Source organism: Ursus maritimus, unplaced genomic scaffold (genome assembly GCF_017311325.1).
Source record: "Ursus maritimus isolate PB19 unplaced genomic scaffold, ASM1731132v1 scaffold_15, whole genome shotgun sequence".
In the NCBI taxonomy this organism is placed as follows: domain Eukaryota; kingdom Metazoa; phylum Chordata; class Mammalia; order Carnivora; family Ursidae; genus Ursus; species Ursus maritimus.
The window spans coordinates 13,531,847-13,554,166 of NW_024423897.1; the positions used below are offsets into that span (position 1 = coordinate 13,531,847).

The 22,320-nt window shown below is 37.4% G+C and overlaps 1 protein-coding gene across 3 annotated transcripts in view; it reads left to right on the forward strand.

Annotated features, from left to right (window-relative positions):
* The window catches only part of GABRB2 (gamma-aminobutyric acid type A receptor subunit beta2), a 227,343-nt gene that overhangs the window by 199,654 nt on the left and 5,369 nt on the right, over positions 1-22,320 (forward strand). The window contains exon 9 of one of the 3 annotated variants that reach the window (XM_008692414.1): positions 5,618-5,623. The exons of the other annotated variants lie outside the window; for them this stretch is intronic. Within the exon in view, the coding sequence (XP_008690636.1) occupies positions 5,618-5,623 (6 nt within the window). The remainder of the gene's footprint in view (positions 1-5,617; positions 5,624-22,320) is intronic. 3 annotated transcript variants of the gene reach the window in all.

A 22,320-nucleotide genomic window follows, 5' to 3' on the forward strand; every position in this document is an offset into this window, starting at 1 on the left:
AGGTAGAGAGAGAAAGGAACTCAGGAGGCTAAACACAGGTAACAACTCTTACTGGGGAAAAAAAAAACTTCAGGATAAATTAAAATTTCCCTAATAAAAGCTTTTTCTCACCAAAAATTGAAAGAGAATATGAAACAAAAGGTCAAGGATGGGATGATAAACAAGGTGCTAGGAGGTGATTAAGAAGACAAAAATGAAGACAAAGCAATCTCTGTAGAACCTAGGAACTGGATCTGAAACAGCAAGAGAGCAAGCGTGGCAGAGAATCAGTGCAGTAACACAGAGATCAGATTGTAGGAAATCGTGCCAAATGGAGAGAAGAGAGATGCAGAAAGAAACACCACTTAGAAAAAAACATAATAAATATGTAAAACAGGTACAGGAGATTAAACATGCAGAATTGTGTTAGTATAGAATGGAACAAAATGGAATAGAAAAAATCTGATGTCAATAATTATAATAGTAATGAATACTTACTGAATCCCTTTTCTGTTTTTAGACACTTTACATATATTATGACATGACATAGCTCTTATTATTATCCTTTGTGGTAGTAATTATAATTTTACAGATGATGAACTGAGACCCAGAGAGTATAATAAACTTGCTTAAGGTTAGACAGCTAAGAAATGGTTGAACAGAAAATATGACTACAGGCTACACTCTTAACTAATATGCTAGACATTATATATTTATACATACCTGTGATGAAATTAATCAGTAAGCCAAAAGAATATACTGGGTTCCAAGGTAAAAATTAATATAATCTCATTACCACCTTATTATATCCTTGTGACTTTACCAAACTTCCAGTCAGAAATAGTGAATGATCTACAAGGAAGGAAAAAAAAAGTTAGGACTCAAAGTATTCCATAGCAATATTAAATTTTGTAAAATAATGGAAAAATGTTACAGGACTCTGAGGGGGAAAAAATGTAATCTAAAAATATTATTGTTGATAGACAAAGGCAAAAGAAAGTAAACTATCCTCAGTATCCAAGGTTTAATGAATAGAGCATCCATGAAATCTTATTTAAAAAGCTTCATAAAAAAGTCTAGCCCCAATTAAAGGTAGTCAAAGTAAGGAATTTTAGAATAGGAAAAGCCAGTGTGCTAGCATTCAGAACTAAAGACAGCATGTCAATCTAAAACTATACAGTTCCAGAAATTAAAGTTATAGGATAAAAGACATTTCAATTATTTTTAAATACTAAATACTATGTAAAAAGAATAAATCAGGATGTGTATTGTTGAAGAGGGAGAAAGTGTTGTTTCCTAATTCTTAGCAGGGACTTGACATTTACTCTTTATCTTTAGAGTTTATGAATCAAGAAGTTGAAGATTAAGGATATGTTTAAAAATTACCATAGATTACTACGACTTTGTCTCTTGAGGAGTGTACCCAAACTGCCTACATTAGGGTCATCTGGAGTTCTCGCTTAAAAAGTAGATTCCACCTGAGAAATCGTAAATCACAGTTTTTGGTGGGACAGCTGAGGAATCTGCATTTTATCTCCCAGATCTGTCGTATCCACTGAAACATGAAAGTTCAAGGATCAGGATTGGTATGATGAACTGACAATTCATCGTATACAAAACATCAATAATAAGAAGGCAGTAGAGAAAGATGCAGAAAAGACAGCTAAAGCCAGATGTCAGAAAAAAGGATAAGGACAATTTAAAAGCAAATTTAGAGCGTAAATTAGGATGATAGAATTAAGACCAAACTTGTTTTAACTGCTGTAACTAGAGCACCTAATCAATTTACCTGTCAGAAGAAGAAGATTCTTAGATTAAATCAAGCAACTAAACCCAACAGAATGTTATTTATTAGAGACCCCTCTAAAGTAAAGGTATTGAGAAATATTCTTTGTAAAGTCACAGGCAAAAGCAATGAGGCAAATAAAAGTCTGAGGATAGCTGAGGATTGGATATTATTACATTTTAATAGTATTAATATCATGACTATTACTACATTATAAGGATGAATTGAAGGTAAAAAATACTGAGAAATATTTTATAATAATTGTAATACAAAATAAAGGTGTTATCATTGATTAATAATTTTTATGTAATTCATAAAATTAAAATTGAAATAGCATCCAAATAAAATGATAGGAAATGAAAAGAGAAAATGACAGAAACATTACCTGAGTAATGTATTTAATGAAGTTGATAAGTTGTATAGCCCCATTTTTATAGAACTCATGGGTCAAAGATACAATAAATTTAATTTGAAGAACATCTAGAAAATAATGTCAATTTAAAATACTATATAATTAATTCCAAGGAATGTGGTTAAAATAACAGTGGGAAAGTTGTAGTTTCAAACACATTTCCTAGCAAATAATTTTAAAAAATGAATCAAATGTACAATTCGAAAAATTAAAAAATAGATCAACAATATATCTAAAAGAAGCAGAAGGTAATTAAGAAAAGTTGGTACACCTGGGTGGCTCAGTCAGTTAAGCATCTGCCTTTGGCTCAGGTCATGATCCCAGCGTTCTGGGATCGAGTTCCGAGTTGGGCTCCTTGCTCAGTGGGGAGCCTGCTTCTCCCTCTGCTTGTACTCTCTCTCTCTCAAATAAATAAAATATTTTTTTTTAAAAAGATCAATTAAAAGTTTTTTAAAAATAGAAAATCAAAATAAAATTATGTACAAATAAATCAGTTCTTTAAGGGATGCCGGGATGGCTCAGTCAGTTAAGCATCTGCCTTCAGCTCAGGTCATGGTTGGGATCAAGTACCATGTCAGGCTTCTTGCTCAGCAGGGAGCCTGCTTCTCCCTCTGCCTGCTGCTCCCCCTGCTTGTGCTCTCTCTCTCTCTCTGACAAATAAATAACATTTAAAATAAATCAGTTCTTTTTAAAAAATAAGTAAAATAGGGAAATAATTGATCAAGGAAAAACTTACTAAAGAAGCAAAGAGGGAGCCAAAGTAGAAATTTTTTAAAAGCATAATAATTGCTTTTCTAAAAGGTGAAATTAAAAGAAAATTATGCAAAGATCTCAGAAAATGTGGATAAAATATATGACATTCTTAGAAGATATAAATTAGCAAACTGAACCTAGAAGAAAGAGAAAACAGAAACAGAGCAATTACCAAAGATAAAACGAAGAAAACTGACAAAACGATGTAACCACACTCCAGCCCAGAAGTCTTCAGCAGTAAGTCTTATCAAACATTATAAGCAAATACTTCCGGTGCCAAAACCATAAATGAAAAAAACAAAAGTATATGAAAAAAAGCTATGGATCCGCTTTATTAATGAATATTTCAGTGGAGGAAAAAAATCTTTAAATATCAAGTTTAATCCAGAAAATATTAAAAGCAAACTGCAACATAAGCACATACTGTCATTTCAAAACATGATTATAATATTATTTACCATATTAATACATTGAAAAGGTGAAAATTTTTTCATCCTTCCAGTAGATTACCAAGAGTTATTCAAAGGTATCTGTTGAATTCAGTATTCATTTTTGGTTGTAAATTTAAAATCCCTTAGGGAATTGGGAAATGATGGATATTTTTCCTGCTGTTTCTTTACTTCTCTTCATCTAACCAAAAGCTCTCTCTTACATTTTGTCTTAGGTGGGAAAGTACAGGCAGGGACAAGAAATGGTGCTGACTATCACACTATTATTTAATTTTGTAAAAATTATTAGCCATTGAAATTACATGAGAGAAAATAAGGAATGTTAGAAAAGGAGGGAAAAGGATTTCACTCTTAGCAAAACAAAACAAAAATTCTGGGAGAAACTTTTAGAAACCCTATGAGAAAGGAGAAAGGGAAGTTTTCACAGCTTTTCTATATAAAGAGTATATAAATAATAATTAAAATATTTGAAGGAAAGAAAAGAGCCCTTTTACTACTAATAATAGGTTTTTGACGAAAGAAAACTTTGTTAAAAAAAACTTATTTTGAGGTGCGTGGGTGGCTCAGTCATTAAGCCTTCAACCCAGGGCATGATTCCGGCGTTCTGGGATCGAGCCCCGCATCAGGCTCCTCTGCTGGGAGCCTGCTTCTTCTTCTCCCACTCCCCCTGCTTGTGTTCCCTCTCTCGCTGGCTGTCTCTCTCTGTCAAATAAATAAATAAAATCTTTAAAAAAAAAAAAAAACTTATTTTTTTTAAAGGTAACATGTTAAGAGAATCAGTTTTTTTCTGAATTATTTTATGAGTTTAGTGTAATTTCATTGGATGACCAATGGCTTCCTTTGGAATTTTGATCTTTAGTGGTTGGTTTTAGAAGTCTGACATAGTAATTTTAAAGTTTTGGAAGAAAAAAATATATGTGAAGAATCAGGAAAGTGAAAAAAAAAGAAAAAAGAAAGAAAAGACTAGCTCTACCAGAAGTTTAAATGAATTGTAAAACCAGAGTGATTAATGCAGTATAGTACTGAATCAGTGCTATCTAAATAAAGAGCACAGGAATTGTCTTAGAAACATTAGAAAATTAAATTATTAATAAAAGTATCATTTAATAACATTGGGAACATGTAAGTTATTTAATAAACAATGGCGAGTAATTAGATGGTCTGACCATTTGGGAATATTTAAATGTAATACCATACATCTAACCCACCCCTTCCTCCAGATTAAATTCTAGATAAATTAAAGTGCTAGATATTTTTTAAAGACAAATGGATACATAAAAAGCAGAAAACCATGTATAAATATTTTAGTTAACATAAATTTGGTAAAACAAGACAGGAAATCTAGAATTTGGGAAAGAATAATATATTTGAGCTTTAAAAATGTTTGATTTCTGTATTTTTCTTTTTCTCTTACCATTCTTATCAGGTAAAGCTTTTCTTTCCACAAGGAGCATAATTTTTTGTCTTCTTTCTAATTACTAATTGCTTTTTAAAGCACATGGTTATTTTCATTTAATAATCCCACTTTTAAAGCCCACTTTTTGAGGGTAAAAACAATCAAAATGTTTTATAATTATCTTTTTAAGTTTTTTTTTTTTTTTTTTTTTTTTTTTTGAGAGAGAGAGCGCACCAGCAGGGGGGAGGAGCAGAGGGGCAAGCAGACTCCCTGCTGAGCAGGGAGCCCAGCATGGGGCTGGATCCCAGGACCTCCAAGAACACCAGGAACATGACCTGAGGAAAGGCAGATGCTTAGCTGACTGAGCCACCCAGGTGTCTCTATAATCTTTTTTTTTCATGAATCTGTTACATCTGTTTATACTTTTATATGAGCAGATTCTCTTTCTCATTTTCCCTTCAACAATATTGATTATTGATTGCTCTTCACAATTTATTATGGGTATAGTCTTATTTTAATTTGTATTTCCCACATTTCTTAAGCAATGTAATAACTTTTCATATATTTATGTGGTGGAATCAGCTTCCCTGTGAATTGCCTATGGTTACTGTTTTTTTTTTTTTAAGATTTTATTTATTTATTTGAGAGCGAGAGAGAGCATGGGGGGGAGGGGCAGAGGGACTAGCAGACTCCCCACTGAGCAAGGAGCCCAACACAGAGCTTGATCCTAGGACCCTGAGATCATGACCTAAGCTCAAGACAGACGCTTAACCGACTGAGCCACCCAGAAACCCCTTGCCTATGGTTACTCTTATCCATTTCTCTTTTTTCAGTTTCGAGAGGTCCAAGTATAATAAATATACTAACCATTTATTAGTATGAGCATTGCAGATATTTTTCCCAAGCTCTCACTCATTCCATAACAAGTTTTCAATTTTTATATTGTCTAATTATTAATACTTTTGTAATTTCTGGGTTTCCTGGAATGGATAAAAATTCCTCTTGAAACTCTAGGTTAGGCATATGGTCTAATGAATTTTTCTAAAAGTTTTTTTTTTCCTTTTCATACTTAATTGATTATTTCATGTTTTACATTTAATCCATCTTAAATAATATATTATTGTTAGTGCAAGATAATGGTCAACTTTATATTTTTCTAGGTGTAAAACCAATAGCACAAGCATTATTGAATTATTGTATTTTAAAAATCCATTTTCCCAATGGTTACATTTGGAGAGTGGGATGGGATGATAAAACACTTCCATTTTTCATTTTATGTCTTTCTGTAGTGTTTGAACTGTTACAATGAGCATATATTACTTTTAAAACTTAAGACAGTGTGTGAGTCTGTATATATACATATTCCCACTCAATTTGCCAGTATGATCCTGGGATGCAGTTATTACATCCTCTCTTATACACAGAGACACACACGCTTATTCACCATACCTACCACACCCATACAGACACAAACCACACACGGACACAATTCCTAGTTTTCCCAATGCTTCATAGATCACTTAACCAGAATAACCCTATTACATATAAATAACACACGCTCATTTCTAATAATTATTGTGTATATTCTAATAATTATTGCTATCAGAAAGAAAAGGAAGGAAGGAAGAAGGGAGTAGGGAGAGGGAGGAAAGAAGACGGAAAGAGGGAGAGAATGGTGTGGGCTGAACAGTAACTGGTCTGCCTTGGGAATAGTCAAGCCCTTGCTGTCTGACTTTCTTGTCAATGTTGTCACCAGTGATACAGTTAGACAAAGAGACCTTTACTGTTTTTTTTTTTAAGTTTGGACATACCTATAGCAACACTGCCCATGGATCCCTGCAGATATAGTTCCCCATGAAAAAATTAATCTTCTAACTTGGTACAGCAAACTGAAATTCAGATGACTCAAGATTTAAGTTTTAATTCTGACACTTAAGCCATATTTGTAATATCCAAGAGGTCCACCTGTCCTGCAAAATAAGGATGTGATCTCTAAGATCTCATCCACCTTAAAAATTACATGGTTCTAGAATGTTTACTGAGCCTTCCTGCCCGAAATTCATTAGTTCCATAGCCTCCTTTTGATTAAACCACCTATAACTTATTTCTACTACAAGCAGTTGTTTATTAATTTAAAATTTACAAACAGGTGTACAGAGTTAATATCATACTGTGTGGTTAAAAATCATTTAATAACTTTCCTATTGGAAAAATGTGGAAAAATGTCTATAGAGAGAAATATTGTAAAACAATTCCTGGGGTAGGAACAACTGAAGGTACTATGAATCCAACTCCTTTTCTAAAATTAACTCATCTAAATAAGGTACAGTTCTTACATGGGAAAAATTAGACTTGGATAAATTGAATAGTAAGCTGTAAAGAAGGTAGTAAGTAGCCAAGCAGGCAGGTCCATTAGACTATGATAATATTGTGCCCTGGTGTAGTATTTATACTTTCTCAATGTGCTTCAATGATCTCAAAAATAACCAGATCCGTAGAGGGTAAATATAAACCCCATTTTATAAATGAGTAAATGGAACAGACACCTAGGCATTCATTATGGAAACACATTTCCAGGACCAAAGCCCCTTGAATCTTACTACCATGTTCTTATCCATTGTCTGGTCAGCTTCTCTGTTGAATCCCTTCTTAATCAGAGAACCTGGTTATCTCCTGTCCTACAAGGAGGCCAACATTTACCAACTATGATTCATTTCCCTTCAATTAGGTTTTTTCCTAGAATGAGAACCGCAACCAAAGAGTTAAATTTTGAGAACATATTTGTTCTGTCAGAGGGCCCATGTTGCCAGTAAACAAAATTTAGCAAACGACAGAAAAGGTATATATGTAACACTTTGTGGTTTTCCAAAGCACTCGTAATACGTTGCCTCTTCAGGTGCTCCATTCCATTCTAGAATTCGAAATACAATACCGCTAATATGCTACTACCATGTTGTTAGATCAGTACTGGAAGTCAAGCCCACCTTGTGGAATATTAACATAGTCTTTAAGGAAAGACATGCAATGGTTTTCAATTTTAAGACAAAGCTTCACTTCTGAAGAGCTCCTTAAGTTAGTATGATACTTACCTATACTGAAAACATGTAATTTCTTTCCTATTGTCCATTATAAAAACCCGCCAATAAATTAATGGTGTATTTTGCAGTTACTAAATTTCCTAAAATCAGATTTTAGGAAATGTGGTAACAGTCGTAGTATCATGAGTACAATTATTTCTGAGAAAACTCTGGAAAGATGAATTGTTGAAAAATAGAAAACTGTGTGTTCCTTGGGCAGCTTTGGGAATTAAGGACTGGCATTAAATTTTTATTAACCATCTTTCTATTAATATTAAATTGTTAAAAAGCAAAACAAAACAAGTAAAGTACCTCCAGCAAGTCTTGTGTTCCTAAAGAAATTAGGAATTTTTTATGGCCTCTGCTGAGAAGAGGTTTACAGAATTGCTGGATGCTTCTTTGATTTTGGCAAAGAGCACCAAGAGAGACATAACGAAAATGGAACCTGACATAATTTTGAAGTCTCCCTCAGCAATAAACAAGCTGTCTCTTTGCCTCTCAATACTACTGCTAGCTTCTGCTGCAGAAAATTCCTGGAAGCTGGACCAGCTTCAAAGACCCCATAGCCAGTTTCTTCCACTGAGTCCCAGGTACTGCTCTGACTCCCTACAGCGGGGTAAGCATCTCTGAATCCTGGAGCTCAAGCCTGCTAGCCCAGGTGCCACCCTGAGAGCGCACTGCAGTAAGAGTCCTCCACAGTGAATACTGCTTTCCGGGGCATTTCACATTTCTTCACCACGTCAGGGTTGTTCACTTCAGCAGCTGAGAGCGTTGGTCCCCTGACGCCAACAACATGGGCCCCATTCCTGTGAGAGTCTTTCGGATACGCCTTGCTCCCGTCGCGGCAGCCAGCTGTAGGATAGCATTAAACTTTTCTCACAAGGGACAAGATTTAGAAGAAACATCACAGATGTGCTGATCATTCAGCAGGTTTATCAAATTATTGCTCTTGGAGAGTACCACAGCTGTTCAGAGCACAGGCACACCTAGCTTCATCAAACCAACTGGATTCCGAATTTGAGAGCGTCCTGAGTTTAAGCCCTGTCATTCTCACTTGTTAGATATGTCAGCCTGAGAAAGCTCTCTGAGCCTCAGTTTCCGAGTTTGTAAGATGGGGATGACTGTTGTACCCTTAAAAGATAGTTTTAAGGATTGCAGGAGGTAATTTGAGGAAGTACTTGGAAAGCCAGCATTTCTTAAGCACTAACCTCAAAATTGATGTCTATCATGAAAAGGATTGCAAGGGCAGAACTCTTGACTTTCCCCATTTCTCAAGATTTGTTTCTAAATGAAGCACTGTCTCTGTCAGTGGGATGAAACAGTCCACTGCCTCTATAATATTCTTTCAAATTGTATGACAGAATCAGAATGAATAGTACATAGTACACATGATGCATGCTACTGAGTTTCTTGCTACTGAGGTGTTAACTTTAAATGCGTGTTCTGGAAAAGCTTCACAGAGTAAAAAGGACAGTCTGTCTCAGGGGCAAAAAAAAGAGCAAAGTGCCCTTCTGCCCTGCCGATATACATGGCTATGACAGAACAACGGTATTTTAACCCTTGAAAGAATGTGAATTGATCTTCTCATTTTATAAATGAAGAAACTGATACCCAGAGAGGTAGATTGACTAGTCTGCGGACACACAGCAATTAAATAACAAAGACCCTAATTCTGTGTAACCTGTGTTACACGGAATAACCTGTGTAACCTGCCCATTGTGCAGCACTGCTTTTCACTTCTTGACTTGACAATACATAATAATTTGATCTGCACCTTTCCTCAATCCCTTGCTTTTTTCAACAAAGTACTCTAACAAATATTAGTAAACAGGAAACCATTCTGGTGCATTGGAAATTGTTCCATCCTGGCTCCTACCCTATGTAACATTGAACAAAATACTTCTGAACTACTAGTAATATTTCTAAAAAACTAACATTTACCAAGAGTTTACAAGAGCTTTATTTGAATTTTTACCATCCACTGCCCTGCCCCATAGTAGCATTTTATAGGAGGCCATCCTCAGACCACAACATCAGAATCACCAATACTTTAAAAAATGCAGAACCCCAGCCCATTCCTGGATTTACTGAATCAGAATTTCTGATGACCCAAAAATTTAAATTTTAGCACATTCTCCAGGTGATTCTAATGCTCATGAAAGCTTGAAGCTTGTTGAGTTACTAGATACCCTTACAGTCCTCTAAAATTTTACTGATGACAAAAACTGAGGTCCAGAGAGAAATAACATATTAAGTCACACAGCTTAGTAAGTTGCAAACCTGGGATTTGAACTCAGGTCTTTTATTATTATTATTATTATTATTATTATTATTATTATTATTCAGGTCTTTTATTATTATTATAACTCAGGTCTTTTATTATTATGATTATGATTATTATCATCATCGTCATCATCTGAGGGCTTTCAATATTTAACACAGAGTCTAGCTGATATTTTGTTCTTTGGCAAAGCATCAGCTTAGATTTGATGTTCTTTCTTATCTCCCTAAATTCATAATTTTCTTCATTTCTTAATTCAACCTATAGCCTGCATTTTGTAAAGTTTACCATCATCTGCAGATCTCAGAGCCAAGGGTCATTTGGTGTTAAAATGGAACAGAGAGAAGTTTGATAAGGCTGTGTCAGATTAATAGCAGTCTCCCAACAAGCGTTGTATTGTGAGAGTGGATGGTGCATTTGGCAAATTCTCACTGCAGTAGTAATTCACCATGTAATTGACTAAATGTACAGGACTGTCGGCCACCGTTGTACAGGGTTCCCTGATTGAAGTGGATTTAATCGCTCCCTCTCCAGTTCACTCTCCCCCTGGGGTTTAGTTGGTGCCTTGATTGTGATTAATTCAGCATTCTGAAAAGGGAGAACAAAAAATTACCAACGAACTCCTCTACCCCTTTACCGTATAGATGTTGAAGACCTGGTTTAGCAGACTTGGAGATCTACCCTAGATCCTTAAAAAATTCCTTTTGTTTTTTTTAGTTCTACAGTCAGTGACTTTGAGAACTTGAAGGGGTCTAAGAGATGATGTCGCCTGGTACTTCTCAATCTTTAGTGTGCATAAAAGCTGGCTACATATCTTGCTCAAGTGCGGGTTGCTATTCTGCAGGTGTAGGGTGGGGCCTGAGATTCTGCACTTCTAACAAACTTCCTGGTGATGCCAAAGCTGTTGGTCTCTGGACCACACTCAAGAGCAAAGAGCTAGCCCAGGGAATGCAAATGAGTTCCAACCCTGAAGGAGTAGTGGTTGCTGCCTTCAGAACTAGACTGAAGGTTCTGTAGTTGACTCGGGGACCGGCTGGTCCATTTGCCTGGTTTGTGCCTCTCTCAGGTGTAAGGATAGGAAACTTCACCTCAACATAAATTTTTGTTGTTTTTAATTAATACTTCCTTTTACCTATAGTTTCATTTTTTATTTCCTTTTTTAAATATTGAGGTATAATTGACCTAACATTATATTAGTTTTAGGTTTGCAACATGATTATTTGTGTGTGTATATCTGTGTGTGTGTGTGTGTGTGTGTGTGTGTGTATCAAAATGATTGTCATGATAAGTTCAGTTAACATCCATCATGGTACATTTTTATTCTTGTGATGTCTCATTTTTATATGCAGACACGGAAACCCAAAAATGTCAGTAAATTCCTCAGGATCATATAAGCTAGTTAGTGGTGGAGCTGGGACTAACTGAAGCTGGAACTGAAACCTAGGCTTCTCTCTCTGAGTTGCACAATTTAATCGCAGATTGCATGTGAAGCTGTTTTAAAATATCTTTCCTCAGCTCTGTCATTGGCAGAGCAAGCCACAGAGTGCAATTCGGAGTCAAGAAGCCAAGACACTGAGTCGAATTCAGCCTTTGAAAAGTTCTGCAACTTTGGGAAAAGAATTTCTCTGTATCTTAGTTTTGTTAATCTGTGAGATGAGGCCTTCTCAGGCCTTTCGAATTCCTTCTGACGTTGTAGAGGCAATGAAATAGAAGACATGAGAGCCATCTGATAAAACATAAGTAACTTAAATAAATCTAGGGGATTTTATTAAAATTACTGTAGGATCACTTTATTCTTACAGGATTATTGTTTTTGGAAAACTGCCTCTATATTTCTATATATCTATATTTTATATAGATATAAACATATATATATGTATACTTACATATATAAAATATATATGAATAATACATGACCTTCCTATTATCATGGGTTGAATTTTATCTGAAATTATTGAAATTACTATTTTGAATTTTACTAATGATACCTTTTTGATTTTCTACCCACCTTTAATGCATCTGGTCTGTGCAAAGCATGCGTAGAGACATGGGAAGTGAGAAAGAGAGAGAGAGAGATGAAGCAAGCCAGCTTAAATCTTGTCAGTGATATCTTGTTCTGGGCTGCCAGCAGCAACAAGACTCCATGTTTCTTTATTCACATCCAGAAGGAAAGATGAGGACTTTTTTTTTTTTAACCCCAAAGCCTCCAATAAACCTTCCCTTTCTTTTCATTGATTCAGTTGCCGTATGCCTTCCGATTCCTGAACCAATCCCTGGTAAGGGGAGGGGGGAATACTGAGACTGGTTTATAGCAATCAGGCCCACATCTGGCACAGAGAATCACTCTTTCCCATTGTTACAACGGGTGGGATAGATTCAACCACAATCCGCTGCACAGGCTAATGGGGAAATACAAAGAATTAGTTTTACCTACCTATGTAAACCAGCGAATTTACATTTTCTTTCCCAGTTGAGCAATGTTAAAGTTGTAAGTATTGTAGGAGTGTTACCTTTTGTTACACACCTAATTGTGTGCCAGACATGATGGTAGGTTCCTTAAGTCTCTTGTCCCCAGCTTAAAACAAACCATCACATAGTGTGCTTTCATTTTAAAGATGAGGTGATATAACTTATTTTAAAGATGAGCAACCTGAGACTCAGCTAAGCTATGGAACTTGACCAAGGGCACAGAATAGAAGCTAGAATACAAAGCTGATTTCAAAACTCATCCCTTCAAGCCTTAACTAACTATATATATGTTCTTATCTACAATTTAAATTTAAGATAGTGCTGCAGAAAGATGATCTCCAAAATGTAATTTCATATCATCTCTACATTGTAATGAAGCTCTCATTATAAATGCATTTAATTGGGGAAGTAAGAGAAGACAGAAATTAATCCAAAAACTTTAGCTTTGCTGATGGGTGCAAGCTCTCCCTTCCCCAAATTTTACTGATCCTGTTGGCAAACAACAAAATGGAACACTTTGAGTCACCCCTTGCCTCTGCCCACTATAAGGATGAAGAACTAAACAAAATTAAGCATTAGGAAGAAATATTATTTGCAGTTACTTTTAGTAGGCCTGTGAATAATGAGGTCTCAGCATTAGACACTTTCCAGACGACTGAAACGAGAAGATTCGCACAGCCCGAACCAACAGGAAGCTCCCTGCCCAAGGGCTGCCGCAGAGAGTGGCACAGGTGTCTTGCTGTGTTCATTCATTTTTTAAAGAGTAATTGAGCAAGTGCTGTGTGTGGTCCTCTGCCACTACTTCCACGGCTGTTTTAATTCAAAAACTGGTTTACCGTCCCCAGCCTCTCCTGTCCATGATGTGACGCCAGTTCAATTCCTTTATTTCTATCTAATGTCTCACGACGTCTTCCACATTATCTTTATTATGTGCTCTCCAGTGCCTCTGCCTCCCTCACCCGTCCCTGACTTAGAACTTTCTCTTCTCTAATTAAAGTTACCGTTCCGTGAGTTTATCATATAGGGCACTCTTTTAGGTACTTTATATGAATTCTCTCATTTAATCCTCATGACCACCCAGTAAGGCAGACACCGTTCTACCTATTTTACAGTTGAGAAAACTGAGGCTCAGAAAGGTTCAATATCCTGCCGAAGATCCCAGAGCTTTGTGACCTTTCCTTTAACCCAGTCTGCTTCTAACCCAAGCAGTGTGGCTTCAGAGCCCATTGATGCCTCAACCCAAGAGAAAGTGAATGCTTATAGGTTTACCCTGAGAGTGCCTACAGTCTACAGGTGAAGAGTTTGGATATTTGTACTAGCTTATTTTAAAATCTAACGTGAGTCCCTCTCACTTCACAAAGTGGCTCTTCCTAAAATGAAGTCAAATCAAAGTTAGCAGGAAAGGTCCAGAGGTAAAAGAGATCCCTCAAGCTGTCTAACGTGGTACTTACTGAATATAATGTGTAGACAAAGTCCCCCTACCTTCCCACTTTCTCTCTCTTCCCGCCTGATAAGCCTGACTCTCTCTTTATAAAGGCCCAGTGCCACATTTACCCCACCCCCACCCCCGGCAGCTCCGAGCTCAGGCCATAATCTCTTACTTGCCCACTGCCCTGCCCCATTCTTGTCACCGTTCCTTCAGCTGCACGGTGCATGCTCATATTCCTAAATGTCTCCCCCTCAAAACAAGAGGGAATTTTACTGTCTCAAGGGAACATGTAACTCCTGGCATACCATCGATCTTCAGTGTGATGACTCTGAATGGGACTGTCTGGGTTCACATTCCAGATCCCTTATTTACTCACTCCGTTACTTTCTGCAAGTGACTTAAATTTTTAGTCTCAGCAGGCTTATCTCAGAAATGAGAGTTGTTCATAAGAGAACCTACCATAAAGGAGTGTGGTGAAGAATGCGTGCCATAATCCACAGAGCGTGCTCATAACTCCCTGGAATATAGCATGTAAGCCCACTAAATGTTGACTGCAAGTATTACCTGCTAATTTAATTGATACTTCTTGAGTCCCTATCCAACGTGCTCCTTGCCCTCACAGGGACCACATCTTAAAGGGAGGATACACTTTCAACAAATGTCTATGGAAATAATACATAAGCAAAAATAAAGGCAGTGAGGGAAATGTCTTCATTGCTATGAGAACCTGACGGAGTGCGGTATGACCCAGGAACACTCCCCAGTAGAAGGAACATTTCGAACTGAGCTGTGAAAGATGCAAATATGTAGGAGTAAGGAAGGCTGAATATGGATCCCCTACTCCCTATTATCTAATGACACAAAGGTTAGAAATTCCATGGTCCTAAGAAGCTGTGTGGAGTTTATAAATACTTTTGTTGTAATTAGATATTTGCCATTCATATTTGTTATGAATACATTTTTCTGTAATCATACTGCTCTTATCAGTTATTTTGCTTTTGTTGTATACAGTGGGTGCACGCTTACAAGTACACACTTTGAGTTATTTGGACTACATCACTTTTTAATTACTGCTGAGTCACTGTTCACTAGTGCATTTTTTTTAAGCAGTTACTAGATCCATTGCTCTTTAGTGCTAAATATGTGTCTCAACTCCTACTCATAGGATTTGGTAACCAGTATGAATCCATGTACCCTCCCCATCCAGCCCACCTCTGTTCTAGAGACCCATTTCAGCGCCACTTTCATGCCCCCTGCCATTTAAGAACCAAACTAAACTCTAAATGCATAGAAGCAAAGGTCACTGGCTGTGTTCCCGGCATCTCTGTGGAGCTGAATGTTTCTTTCTGTTACCCTTTTGCTACATGTTCACTGGAATCCTGCCTATCTGGTCTGCATTAGATCAGCTTTCTGGCGTCTTAGCCAAATGAAATGAAAAACAATAGGAGGCAGGGGGTAATGTTCTGTAGAAGGAGAAAGTGTCTCTAATACATAAGAGTGGAGCAGATTATAGGCTAGCTGGTTTGTTTTTGTTTGGTTAGAGTAGACTAATTCTCTTTTTTTGAGTCAATATCTTACAGGGGGAGGGAACTATCAGATTTTTAACTGCATTAAAACATTGGTGCCTTGACTAAGGAGGACAGAAACTAAAACTTGACTTCTTTGCTTCTAGATGACAGATAGAAGCAGATGGTAATTTCCCTCTGACACAGAAATGAAGAAATAGCAATGGGTGGCTCTGTATGACCAAACTCCTCCTCATAGCTTATGGGACAAGGTTGTGTTTCAAAACCCAGTAACAAGAGAAAACCATGGGTGTCCCAATGACCTGGGATAATCATGGCTCACAACCTTTAAGCAAATATAACCTACCAGTAAGTCTTGAAATTTGACCTGATTAATTGCCACATTTTTATTCACTGTTCTGGGCTTTGGAAGCTAGAAAAGCCACCCCTTTTCCCCCTGAGGAACATGCACTGGTATCACCCTTGACAACATGTGTAAGCCCCAGAGGGAAAATGTAGCTCCTCTTTTGCTGAAGTTTATCCATTTTTCTCCCTCTCCCTCTCCCTCTCCCTGTGCATTAGAAACACTTGACTCGTGTTTTTCCAGCGTTGCAGAAAGAAACCAAAACAAATGCCCTCTATGATATTAGTTAAAAATGGATTGGGAAATTGTGAATTACTAGTTACATGGTGTGTCTAAAAATCTTGAGCAAGTCATCACCCATAATGCTTTGAGTTGTATGAACCAGCTAATAAAAAGATTAGATCCATTTTTTCTCTCCAGCTCGGGACTTGAGTCAATTATTCAGGTGGAAATTGAACCGGAACAAACCTTTACCTCTCAGGACCCTCATGAGTTTCCAGGTGGTAAAACGTCTTTGAATTATCAGGATTGGGTGGGCAAGTTCTCACATCTACCTCTGAAATTTATCAAAATAAGACTCTGGGCTTATGTAAGGTCATTTCAAACTTGGCTCCATTCCACACATCCTGAGGACCTATAGTAATTCAAGGCAAGTCCCTCCTTTGGATGGAACCAAAGTAAATTAAAATTAATAGATTGAAAATACAGTTTCCTTCACTTTTTCCAGCTTCAGAGAATTTTAATATGATTCCTATCTTTTATATTTTTTCCATACAATAAAAATGACTCCTCATTTTCAGCTTTAGCTGAAACTAGTAGCTTTATCTTTTAAATTAAGAAGAGGAACCCAGAGAGAATTGTCAACCTTCCAAAAGAAATAAGTCAATTCATCATATTTTTTATTAATTTTACTTTATTATTAAATGTAGCAATTTGAATGTAGTCTCATTTCCCCTAAACATAGCATGCATCCTTCAATCTCAAACCAAATACTATTTTTAAAAATACATGATCTGTCATTTACATATCATTCTTAATGAATTCCACATAAATTAACAATATATAGAAAAGAATCATTTTCCAAGAGAGATAAATTTGATTCTGTGAAAGTAAAAGGCATCGAAGAGATTAAGCCACAAAAAATTAAGGAGGCTACTTAGAATGTTCAAGAACAGAGAGATACTGCAGAATTTTTCACAGCAGCATCCTACATGGTTAGGAAAACAAATATAATATTAGCACTGGATATAGATCACAGTTTTTGTTCTGTTTTGTTTTTTCCATATATTTTTTCTTTTTCTTTTTCTTTTTTTTTTTTTTAAATTATGTTCAACTGTATTTCCTACAGTTTTGAAGGAAGCTCCAGGACTATAGAATTTTTGCTAGATAGATTTTCCCTATGCATTATTCCTATGTTATGCTATGAATTTTTTTAAAAAGCAATAAAGCAGTTCATAATTATAGATTAAATGGAACTGAAAGGCAAAGTTTTTATAAATTATACCTACAATGACTGATGTAGCAGCCCATGGGCTGAGCCCCTAGATGTGATTTTGATCACTATGGTGATGTTTAAAAATTTGGATTTAAATGTCCTTCAGGCAGGCCTGTATTTTTTAGTCTAGTTCACTACAAAGGCAACCATTACACCTGCTTCACATTCTTATATGATCTCCCTAGCCAGATTTGAATGTGTGATCCTAGACTTAGTCTAACCCTCTAGTAATTCCATTTAGCAAGTTTTATTTTGTTTTGTTTTAAAGATTTTATTTATTTATTTGACAGAGAGAGACGCCAGTGAGAGGGAACACAAGCAGGGGAAGTGGGAGAGGAAGAAGCAGGCTCCTAGCAGAGGAGCCTGATGTGGGGCTCGATCCCGTAACGTCGGGATCACGCCCATAGCGGAAGGCAGACGCTTAACGACTGAGCCACCCAGGTGCCCCTAGCAAGTTTTATTTTGAATACTTACTTTGTATTGACTCTAGTGGTCAGCATTAGGAATATATAAGCAATAAGATACAATCTCTGCTTACGTGTTTGCTATCATGGGTGAAACGAGGGCTCTGTTGGTAATAGAGGATTTAACCTGGTGGAGAGGGTTAGCAAAGGCTATCCTAGGTCCACCTAGACTTCCTAGAGCAAGAAAGAACACTGAGGCCCAGAACAAGCCAGGATTAGAACTGGCTCTCATTGCTGAAGTCAGTGTTCTTTCCAGTCTGCTTGTGGGTGATGAAAGGGGCATATGAGAAGCACCAAAAAGAGTAGAAGCCTCTTGGCAGCTCATGCTTGCTGAAGGTCTTCTCACTCGTGATCCTGTATTAATCACAATTTTTAGAAAAGCCTTATCTTCTGGGGTCCTTTACAGAAAAACATCATATTCTTCTCTTTCTGTTCCCGAGGTATACTTCTTATTTCTTCTAAAAACTGCAGTATCATTTGAAGTAATAGCTTAAAACCTCACTGAGCTCACTTGATTCACCCATTTGGCCCAATGGATTTGTGTGTGTGTGTGTCTGGAGCAGAAACTTTCCACTTTGTGATGACTATAGAGTAGGATTTCCTTAACAGGGAATCAGTTGACTAAGCAAACCTTGAGATATGTGCTCATGTGATCTACCTATGAAAAATTAAGAATTGAAAAACTAAACAGGAATAACTAGACCTACCCATATCCTTTCCATAAATACTTCTCCTCATGTGAAACTATTTAGTAGAGAAAGCACAAGATTTGAATCTGCTAACATAAATTTAAATGATTGCTTAAATATTTAATAAACTTTAAGCTACCTATGAACTTCTGGATTTTGATGGGAAGGGTTGTTTACAAAATGCTGATAGGACTAACTCTACCCTCGTAATGTGGTTGTGAGATTTCAAACACTTCACTATAGCATAACAGAATAAAAAAAGAGTAGAAATCTCAGTCCTTTTTTTTTTTCCTACAGTTTTTTTTTTTTAAAACGACCACCCTCCTGCAACTTCCTGGGTAGTTCAGCAGTATTTTCCTGTATTTATGTTCCAGATCTGAACTCCATATTTGGTTACTATTTCCCCATTTACTTTGGTGGAGGGATTCGACAAAGATATTAGCCTTTTCTTGCTTTCTTAGAATCTCCACTTCATATTCTAGTTGGGTGAACTTTCTTTCACCTCTTAGAATACCAAATGTGTGTTAGGTGGTTTCTGAGTGTTTTTCCTGTGGAAAGAGTGCTTTGGATATTCCCAGAGGGTTAACCGTTCATTGCCTTAGCATTTCAAGTTACTCAGGTCACAGTGTCATTTCATGGAAGATAAAACAAGATCTCCTACCCAACTAGTCACAGCAATTGGAAATTGCAGAGCTAGGATTTCTTGGAGTTCTGCAATTTCTCACTCTTCTCTTGATGATATGAGTGGTGAACTGAGATTTAAAATAGCCCCATTCTCACTTCCCAAGATAAGCATGCAATGCTGCTGGGCTGCTGAGGGATGTGATTTGTTTTTCTGTATAAGATTATGGGACAAGGACATTCTTCCAGCGGACACACCTGTCATTGGGAAAGGTGCAGAAAAGGGAGCAAGAAACGTGAAACTAGACCTGGAATTAACAAATTATATAAAAATAAGTTCCACTCGTCATTTTTTAATGTGGTATATTTTAAGCAAAATGGAACTCTGTTAACCAAAGCATGTTCTGTTACTTGATGGGGAAAAAAAATGTTGGGATGAGGAACGGAAAGAAGGAAGAGAAAACCTCTGAATCCAAACGTTTAACATGAATTTACCCTTGTTTGAACCATCAGCGCACCGGTCAGTCTGGGAAATAAGTCAGCAGAGAAGTCCAACCTTCTATCCAATAGAATGGCTGATTCAATCAGTATGCAAACTGCCTTGTTCACAGAGGATCATTCATAGGAAGCTCTGGAATGCTGGAGTAAATAGTCTGTTTCCCAAAATTTCAGCACTTCCTTCTTGATTGATAAGCAAAATAACTCCCAGTAAAGCACAATTTTCAGATGGGTTGTTGAATGGGAAACAAGAGACTTTATTCACACTGGTTTGCTTACTAGGGCCTCTCCAAAAACCCTTGTTGTCAGGAAGGGACACTTGGGAGTTAAAGTTCAAGATGAGAAAGCAAATAGTGTAAATGCTTGGACTAGAGCAAGGCCTCGGCATAGCTCTTGCAAAGGCAATTTATCTGCAGAGAATAACAGTCTGTTCACTGGTCTTTCTTCCCCTTCATTTGCTTTTGCTTCCTTCTCTCTCTTGTTTTAACTACTACCTACAAATTTCTCACAGCTTGAGTAAGTAAAAATGCCAAGACATGAAAATTTGATAAATATTTTGTTATGTTTTCCAGAGCAATAGAGATTGCTACATGATCTTTCTGGTTAAAGGGACGCTAGTTCTTGTTAATTTCCTAATCAGAAAAAGGACAGTTTAGTGTTTTCTCCTGGGTCTCACTGCTGAAGTGAAGAAAAAGGCTATTAGGAAATCCACCTGGGCAAGCCTGGAAAGGTTGGTGTGGAGACCCAAATTCAAAGATTAGCTAAATCACGTGACAGTTGCTATTTGTTCCATTTTCTGGAATGTCTGCACCTAATACACCCTGATACAGAGATGGCATTTCAAGACAGAACTCCTAATTGAAGAAGTCTCAAGATATGTATTGTATTGTTTGATCATTAGAAATAGGAACCTTGAGGGGCGCCTGGGTGGCACAGCGGTTAAGCTTCTGCCTTCAGCTCAGGGCGTGATCCCGGCGTTGTGGGATGGAGCCCCACATCAGGCTCTTCTGCTATGAGCCTGCTTCTTCCTCTCCCACTCCCCCTGCTTGTGTTCCCTCTCTTGCTGGCTGTCTCTATCTCTGTCGAATAAATAAATAAAATCTTTAAAAAAAAAAAAAAAGAAATAGGAACCTTGGAACAAATAGATGAAGTGCTAGTACATTCCATACCAGCTGTGCAACTCTGGTCAGATCACTAATTATCCAAAAATCTCAACCTCCTCATTTTCAAAATGAGAATATTAGAAATAACTTTCTCATAGGGATATTGTCCAAGGTGAAATATTACAATTGTGTAAAGCCTTTAATACAATGCCTACCTCCAGAAAATAATAAATGGAAGTCACATATGTTCTCTCTATATAAAAGCTGCTTTTCAACATAGTGGTGTGTACTGTGGTCAGAACTTCAGCTTTTTCTTCATTTCTCAAGGCCTCTGCTTCTTCTTCATTTAAAGTCATGCCCTTCTGCTACTTCCAACAGACTGATAGCTTTCCAACTGTGAATTCAGCCCAACAGCCTGGCATCACCTGCGAGCTTGTTAGAAATGCAGATTGTCGAGCCTTATTCCAGACGTACTGACTCAGGAACTCTGGGAGTGGGCCCAGAGACCTCTATGTTTTAATGGGCTTTCCGAGGAATTCTGATGTACATTCAAGTCTGGAAACCACTGAAACAGACTATACCATCCACCAAACCAAAGAGATACTGCGATTGGTGATTCCCAGACAGAAATTGTCCCTGGTAGGGCTGGTGAATAGTCAAACCACAGATGTCTACTCTACCTCGGTGAAAGCATTGCAGTTAACAAGATTTTTACATCAGCTGTCATCTTTGTGACATATTTAAATGCAGGCACTCTTGTTCATTCCTCATTAAGGAAAATTTTGCAAGCCTTCGGATGACTTACCCCTACCATGCACTGAGAGGGCCGGTCCTCTTTTATGAGCTATAGAGTACACATGGGTTTGGGGGCTTCTGCTGTGCCTCAGCATGACACAGTGACAAAGACCAGATTCTAATTCTTCCTCTAATTCACCGTGCAAACATGTGTTAGGTTTCTTAACTTCTCTGTGCTTTGTTTTCTGAGCATGAGATCAGTACCTGGCCTTAGGGCCTTAGGGCCACAGGAATAACTGAAAGAGGTCAATATGTAAAATGATTAGTCCGGCTTCTAGTGGCTACTCACTAAGCTCCCTTCTCTGGGGTAAGAATGAAGCATCCATCGTGTAAATGACCAGGGCACTATGGGAAATCTGCTTCCAGATTTCAGGCACCTGAACATGATGCCCCAGCAAGAGACCTATATAAATAGAGGGAGAAGCTATAGAGCAGGAAAGGGACTCAAGAGGTAGTTCTGTGCACTTCCAATCTTCAGACTGGTGTTGCAAAATTAAGTCCACTTTTTAAAAAGGATTATATTTATGTATGTATGTGTGTGTGTGTGTGTGTGTATTTACTTACTTATTTAAGACCTAGCCAATGAGAGAGAAAGCGTGCATGCACAGGAACAGGGGGAAGAGCAGAGGCAGGGGGAAAGGGTGGGGAGAAGGAGGGAGAAAGAATCTCAAGCAGATCGGTGCTGAGCACCACGGTGGGGCTTGATCTCAGGACCCTGAGACCATGACCTGCGCTGAAACCAAGAGTCGGACACT